General features: G+C 41.3%; 1 protein-coding gene across 1 annotated transcript in view; it reads right to left on the reverse strand.

Moving 5' to 3' along the window:
* Positions 1–2,306: 2,306 nt before the first annotated feature.
* The window catches only part of LOC123984118 (phospholipase D1-like), a 39,187-nt gene continuing 33,265 nt past the window's right edge, over positions 2,307–8,228 (reverse strand). Inside the window, exons 17-18 of the mRNA XM_046070847.1 lie at positions 7,289–7,406; positions 2,307–6,493 (exon numbers count right to left, since the gene is read on the reverse strand). Of these exons, the coding sequence (XP_045926803.1) occupies positions 6,269–6,493; positions 7,289–7,406 (343 nt within the window). The 3' untranslated portion in view covers positions 2,307–6,268. The remainder of the gene's footprint in view (positions 6,494–7,288; positions 7,407–8,228) is intronic.

An 8,228-nucleotide genomic window follows, 5' to 3' on the forward strand; every position in this document is an offset into this window, starting at 1 on the left:
GGAGGAACCCAGGGCCAACCGCACCAGCATATGGTCTCACAAGGGGTCTGAGGATCTCATCTCGGTACCTAATGGCAGTCAGGCTACCTCTGGCGAGCACATGGAGGGCTGTGCGGCCCCCCAAAGAAATGGCACCCCACACCATCACTGACCCACCGCCAAACCGGTCATGCTGGAGGATGTTGCAGGCAGCAGAACGTTCTCCACGGCGTCTCCAGACTCTGTCACGTCTGTCACATGTGCTCAGTGTGAACCTGCTTTCATCTGTGAAGAGCACAGGGCGCCAGTGGTGAATTTGCCAATCTTGGTGTTCTCTGGCAAATGCCAAACGTCCCCCACCTGTGGACGTCGGGCCCTCATACCACCCTCATGGAGTCTGTTTCTGACCGTTTGAGCAGACACATGCACATTTGTGGCCTGCTGGAGGTCATTTTGCAGGCAGTGCTTCTTCTGCTCCTCCTTGCACAAAGGCGGAGGTAGCGGTCCTGCTGCTGGGTTGTTGCCCTCCTACGGCCTCCTCCACATCTCCTGATGTACTGGCCTGTCTCCTGGTAGCACCTCCGCGCTCTGGACGCTACGCTGACAGACACAGCAAACCTTCTTGCCACAGCTCGCATTGATGTGCCATCCTGGATGAGCTGCACTACCTGAGCCACTTGTGTGGGTTGTAGACTCCGTCTCATGCTACCACTAGAGTGAAAGCACCGCCAGCATTCAAAAGTGACCAAAACATCAGCCAGGAAGCATAGGAACTGAGAAGTGGTCTGTGGTCACCACCTGCAGAACCACTCCTTTATTGGGGGTGTCTTGCTATTTGCCTATAATTTCCACCTCCATTTGCACAACAGCATGTGAAATTGATTGTCAATCGGTGTTGCTTCCTAAGTGGACAGTTTGATTTCACAGGAGTGTGATTGACTCGGAGTTACATTGTGTTGTTTAAGTGTTCCCTTTATTTTTCTGAGCAGTGTACATATAGAGAGATGTTGTTTTGCCTCTGTGCTGGTCCTCTTTGCAGAGATGCCTCTCACAACATTACTGCTTTTAGGTCACATTGCTGGTGCTTGAAATGTATTATTTTAGCAAAAGAAAACTTACAAGGTGCCCCCCCCCCCACTAGATTTTCAACAACTCTGCCTCTGATTGGCTAGCAGTTGTTGCATCTATTTGTTAGGTTGGTTAAGGTTAGGATTAGCCAATCAGAGGCACAGTAGGAGGCAGAACTTAACAACACTGTCCAATGTCAAAGCCTTTTGCACCGGTTTGCTATGGTTTTTGGTAGAATGACATGTTTCCTTGAAATGGAGGTGTTAGCAAATCAGCAGCAACGTATGTATAAACTCTGTCATGTTATTATTATTTAAAGCATCTTTAAAATCCTTCGGATGGCGTTAAGTTGTTTGTACAAAAAGTGGGACAATCCTGCGTCATGCTGTGCTTTCTGCAGTAGGAGTCACACCATTTAAAAACCCCACTGTGAGGAGCTTTATCTTTGGTGACTGACTTACTCAGCTCAGCAGAAACTATATAGAAATATTTTAACCCTGTTGACGATTAATGTATTTTTCAGATTTGCTTATCCAATTATTATCTTTTGATTCTGTTTGTGTTTCTGTATCTGGAACTGGAAATTACCATGAATAAAAATCAACCAAAAGCAGCACAATCGCCCATCTGATTAAAAATAGAGACTGTGTGAATGAGCTGAATGTTTAAACTTGAACTTAAAAACCCTAAATATAAGGAGGAATGATTTAACTTTGTAAGTCTGTACATTTATTAATTATTTTATGATCTTTATAAGTTTTTCTTTATAACTTTCTTCATCCTCTGCTTATAAACTCAACAAACTAATTTCTAATTTCCTAAATTAAAGCCTCTGATTTCTCACTATTCAATTCCAGATTACATCATTTTGATTACAGGAAATTACGGCCCTGTAAAATAAAGTGTTGCCTTTTTATTTTCCAACATGAAGGTCTAAACGCTGTTGCAAAGCCCTCTTCTCTTCTGGTGGTGAAATACTTAATAATTGATTTGGTTAGCCTAAAATAAGTCACATTAAAAAATACTGGGTCTAAAAATACTGCCTAAAACTGTGCTTTGGATTATGCTGCTGAAACAAAATACTGAAAGACACAGCGTGCTGATATCAAATCATATGTATTCTATTCATAAGGTGTATCACATTAATGATAATTCTTATTATTACGCTGATATAACCATAAAGATATTTTATGTCTGCAAAAGTCCTGATTAACTCTTTGTCAGATATAAATGAGACGTTCTGAGTGAAAAGCTGAAGGTAAAGTCAAGAAGATCGTTTTTAATGCCATATCAATACATAATTTATTTAGTCCATCATTTCACAAAGCGACACATGACGTGGTACTGCAGATCATTTAAGGGGTCGCCACAAGAAAACAACACTCTGTGCAAATAGTGCATTTTCATAGAGACACGTGTGACTGAAGCCAGACAGCGAAAAGACAGGACAGGTGAGAGGAACACTGAGGCGACCGTTGGAAGGTTTGAAGGCTCATTTACACCTGGAATGAATCCATGTGCACTGCATGTCTGTTCCCACTAGAAACAGTAGCTTTGAAACAATATCTGTATCCACGTTTGGTTTACAGTCAGTTATTCTGGTTTCATGGAAGATATTTTCAAACCATTTCCATCCAAATCGACTTCTTTGCTGATGAACTCATCTCTCTCTAAGGAGACTTCAGTTTTTTAAAATCTCTTTATAGTTTTATTTATTTATTTATTTTTAGATGTAAACAGGCTGGGATTGCACGTAAGAGCTCACTACAATGTTTTATTTGCCTTTTCAGACTACAGTGCTTCACCTGGTTAAATTTGGGGGAAGCTGCTTCCTGATTTTTTTCTTTTTGTCTAAATCTGAATTCATCACAAACATGCACTGGAGCAGGAGGTAGAAACACAGGGAGGTAGAGAGGAAGAATGAAAAGAAGAGCACATGTAAAGATCCCATCTTCCATAAATAACAGCAACAGAGAGACATTTCAGGTGCAGACCCACAACGTGTAGACAGGCACACTGTTTAGCATCAATAACGTCGATGGCTTTAAAGGCGACCCTTCAGCGTGCACGTTTCATGCTTTTCATCTGTAAGGTTTAATGGCAACGAGCTGCTGTCATGCGGTCAGCTACGCCTTCGGTCTTTTGTTTCCCCCCCCCCCCTCTCAGTAACATTTATAGTACAAAAACAGCATCATGCAGTTCACTTACAGTCGAACGAGGAAGACACTGAGGAACATTGATGCTGCGTTCCAGAAATGTTGGAAAGTTGGAAATCAATGGAGTTTACAACGTGAAGGCTACACAGAGCACGGCTTCTAACGATTCAGTAACTGGTATACTTTAGCACGACAAAATCTTAAAGCTGCACTACTCAGTATCTTAAACCGGCCGATAGAAACCAACAGGAAACACAAATGTGATGTTTCATCATCTTTTGCGTTGATATGGTTAACTTGCTTATTTACTCATCTAGCAGATACAGAGCGACATTAGCACTCATCTTGCGATCTGGCGAATCGAAGTCCACTATATATTCTCCATTTTTGAAAACGATAGCCAATAAACCAAATGTACTATGAAAGGTGCTGCTCAAAGTGATTATCCCACAGAGAATTATCATAAACTCTGCAGCACTACTGAGCTTTTTAAGCATCTTATAGCTTCTAGCTTTGGTCCAGTCTCAGTGCTTTCATCAGCATTGTTTCCAGATGTAGCAGGCAGCTGTTTTGAGAGCTGTTAAACCTGCTGTGCACTACCTGCTCATCAGCAAGTATTTAGCAGCTATGGGCCAGATATTTCCCTCAGGAGGTGGTGGAGACCAAAACCAGAGCTAAAAGCCAGAGAATATTGGACTTACACGCATCAGACGGACACGAACACGTCTCCACATGAATCTGCTTGATGTGCAAACACTTTACAAACACATTCAACAACTTATGTGAAGCTTTCAGTTTGTTCTGTTGCCCCTAGTTAAACATTCAGGAGCTAAAAGGTGTAATAAAATGTGCACGTACAACCTTAAACTTTGTCCAACATGCATTATATTGCCTGCTTATATAAAGTTGGATGTTGGTTAAGAATTTTCACCTTCTGACAGTGAATGAAACGCAGCATTGTAATAGACTTATCATGCATGAATCTGTGGGTTATGTAGTTAAAATAACAACAACAGTAAGGCTTTATTCGAGTCCCTAATTTCTTGGCAGTTTCCTGGAAAAATAATTACTTGTACACAATATCAGTTATTTATCCTGAATAACTACTAACTAGACTTTTTTTTGTCTACAGGCAAACTATTATAAAGTTTCCCACAATAAAGGGCTAACAAACTAATATTTACTGTAATTAATACCAAATTATAGTATTTTTTTTTTTTTCCAGAAAACATCCCAGGAAATGATTAGGAAATCCTGTGAAATAAATTGTTACCAAAAGGAACTACAAAGACGATGTCGGAGCATAAAAACAGGTCACTTAAGGCTTAATGTAGAATCCACAGTATGAGGAATGTGAATGAATGTATGTACTCTTTTAACATCAGGCTAACGCCCGTCATCTTTGGCACTTGTGAGTTCCTGTTTGACATAAATATTAAAAGCAGGGTTTCAGAGATATGAGACACAGTTTTTAGAAAACACCATCCTGCTCTTCATCCCCTGCTGTCTTCATTAAAGTGTCCTTTAGTGTCTTTACAAAACCGTCCTCTCTCAACACAGAAGAGTCAGAGCTGCGTTCGCCGGCCCTGAACGTTGCATAGTGTTGTTACTAAATGAAGAAGCAAGCCGTTTGAAAAGAGGCGATAACAGAGTAATAGTTTGGTGGCGAGAGGCCAGGAGGAGGCGTGTCAGAACTCAGAGTTGATCACTTCCTTTTATTCCTTGTAAACACGAGGCCCGAGTTGTCAGGCACTGAAGAGTTCAACGCGCCGTCGGCTTCTCTTCATGTTTGTTTTGTACATCTCACTTCCGAGAGTCCATGTTAAACCAAAGACACTGTGTCTGTGATATTTAAGCGCGTGTAATGTCTTTCATGTGCATTCAGTGGCACTGCTGCTGGTACAGAGGCAGCTGATGCCATTTTGGAAGTCATTTTGGCTGCTAATTCAGTCAGGAAACATTAAACCGTCTCTTATTCTCTGCTCCTAAATGATGAGAATGTTTTCAGCTCTGGTTTCAGTCTTACAGGATGAGCTTCCTCTCAGGCTGCAGCTAAACCCAATTTTCCCTAGGATTAGCAGCTGTGACCTCAAACATTATCTTAAAGGAAAACTACTGTTTATTAATATTGGTCCCTTTGGGTTGAACCCTTGGTTTGTGGCTACATGACAAAAACAGGAAAAGTAAACTGAAGTCAAACTGAAAGTGAGTGCACAGCTTCAGTAAGTACAGAAGGTCAAAGTCGTACTGCAATATGTGTCTGATATTCTGGGTAAAAGTTTGTTTTTTTGGTTTAATTCTGAGGTTTGTCATCTTGCTCGTGTTTGATGCTCAGATCAACAAAGTTGGTAACTACAACATTATTATAACTGAAAGAGCCAACGGTCGAGCTCCAATTTTAGTTTTCCTTTAAGAATCAGGGGTTGCCAACTGCTTTTGCACTGTGGACCATTTTTATGTTGCGACCGAAATAAAAGTGAGGCTATAAATAGGTCACACATTTGCATATTATAACCAAACGTTTGTTCTCTCCTGCCTGCTCCAAAGGAACTCCGCTCTCTAGAGTTCTTGTTTATTTATTTCAGACCAGTATGATGAAGCTGTGAGCGTGTCAGCGACTGATGAGGGAAGTTCAAAGGTTTTCACTGCAGAAACACTCCAGTTGTAATTATTATTCCTTTTTTGTGGCCATTATCACAGTGTATCCTCGCAGCCCCGCACCAAATGTTTGATAGGCCAGTACAGGTCCACTGACCAGGGGTTGAGAACCACTTTAGTACACAGCTAAGTAAAAACCTTTTTAGTGACTACAAGTCCTACAATAGATATTATCAGATACTGCTGTTTGTTGTTTTTGTTACCTTTAAAAATAATTTAAAGGAGTTAAAAAACAAATAAACAAAAAACCACAGTACCAGATTTTTTTGCCATGATTTTAAAAAGGCTGTGCAGCCAGTTTTCAGCCAACAGGACTTCCAAAATGACACCAGAGTGGGTTTTATCCACCTGTACGCCCTCCATATGCTGTGCATGAACACATGAATGCACAGGGGAGTCCCTCTGTCTCAGGTCCAGACCTCCATGGGCACCATGGCCTCCTTGGAGCCGATGGGAGGAAGCAGGTTCTGATCGGACAGGAACTGAAGAGGAAACTGGACCACGAAGCCGCGGATTTTCTTCAGCTCCTCGCGAGCCCGGGCCGGGTCCTCCTTGTCCAGGCCCAACTTGGCCAGGTAGCCCTCCAGCTCCAGGATGTTACGGACATCGCTGGACGGCAGACAACGGAAAACCTGAAGAAAAGAGGGGGGACAAGTCAGAGAGGGGACCAGGGTTTGGTATCGAGATCTAGTTCCCAGTTTCAATAACATAATCACAATTGTTTTTTCCAATTCTCTTGATTACATGCATCAAGAGAAGAGATGCATCACTGAACACGTACTGTAGAGTTTACAATGAGTCATTCTCAGTGACGGACAGCTAATCGAAGCTGCGGTCCAGACCTCAGTACCGCCCAGGTCTGTTTTCATTATTGATTCATCTGTCCGTACCGAAAGTTAACATCTTCAAAATGACAGTTTGAAACCCAAAGATATTCAACTTACAATTATCTAAAACAGAGAAGACACCAAAAGTCCCAATAAAGAAGCTGGAAACATCTAGTGTTTGGATTTCTTGGTTTTTGAACTACTTTACATATTATATCTAACTACAATTAATGTCATTTCCGCTCTGCTATTTGCCTGGCAGGAGTAATAAATGGCACAACATTGTATTAAATTATTTCCGTTTGCTGCACATAATCAGTTTTATTCTTTTATTGCTCTTGGCCAATAAAGATGACTAGTTACTGGAACAAAATCTTTCACAATACCAACAAACATCAACACATTTTGCCTAATTTAAACACTATTGATGTTTCATGATTTGATAGTTGTGGCACGAAATAATGTTTTATTTTTTATAATAATAAAACTAATAAAAGCCTGATGTAAAACTGGGCAGAACCCTTAAATCCAGCCACGACAACAGAAGAGGAATCAGCCTTTGTTTTGCAAACTGTGTATGAGACGTAATATCAGACTCACCTTCTGGTAAATGGTGGCGTTGCGAGCGCAGGTGGACATCCAGACCTCCTTGTAGAACTGGTCGCTGATGGGATCCGACACGTCGATGGAGGGATCTGTGTGAGCGCCCAAAATGGTCCTGAGAGAGGATCAGAGAGCAGGAGGCTGGTGAGAGACACGAAAGGCTCCACAAAGCTAAAAACACGATGAAACGTACACTGTTATCTAAAGGTTACCTCATTTATGCTACAACCACAAGAGAGAAGAGGTGTCTTTTCATTTACAGGCGCTGGTCATATAATTAGAATATCATTAAAAAGTTGATTTATTTCAGTAATTCCATTCAAAAAGTGAAACTAGGATATTATATTCATTCATTACACACAGACTGATATATTTCAAATGTTTATTTCATTTAATTTGATGATTAAAACTGACAACTAATGAAAATCCCAAATTCAGTATCTCGGAAAATTAGAATATTACTTAGGACCAATACAAAATAAGGATTTTTAGAAATGTTGGCCAACTGGAAAGTATGAACATGAAAAGTATGAGCATGTACAGCACTCAATACTTAGTTGGGGCTCCTTTTGAATTACTGCAGCAATGCGGCGTGGCATGGAGTCCATCAGTCTGTGGCACTGCTCAGGTGTTATGAGAGCCCAGGTTGCTCTGATAGTGGCCTTCAGCTCTTCTGCATTGTTGGGTCTGGCGTATCGCATCTTCCTCTTCACAATAGCCCATAGATTTTCTATAGGGTTAAGGTCAGGCGAGTTTGCTGGCCAATTAAGAACAGGGATACCATGGTCCTTAAACCAGGTACTGGTAGCTTTGGGACTGTGTGCAGGTGCCAAGTCCTGTTGGAAAATGAAATCTGCATCTCCATAAAGTTGGTCAGCAGCAGGAAGCATGAAGTGCTCTAAAACTTCCTGGTAGACGGCTGCGTTGACCATGGACC

The sequence above is a fragment of the Micropterus dolomieu genome, linkage group LG01 (genome assembly GCF_021292245.1).
Source record: "Micropterus dolomieu isolate WLL.071019.BEF.003 ecotype Adirondacks linkage group LG01, ASM2129224v1, whole genome shotgun sequence".
In the NCBI taxonomy this organism is placed as follows: domain Eukaryota; kingdom Metazoa; phylum Chordata; class Actinopteri; order Centrarchiformes; family Centrarchidae; genus Micropterus; species Micropterus dolomieu.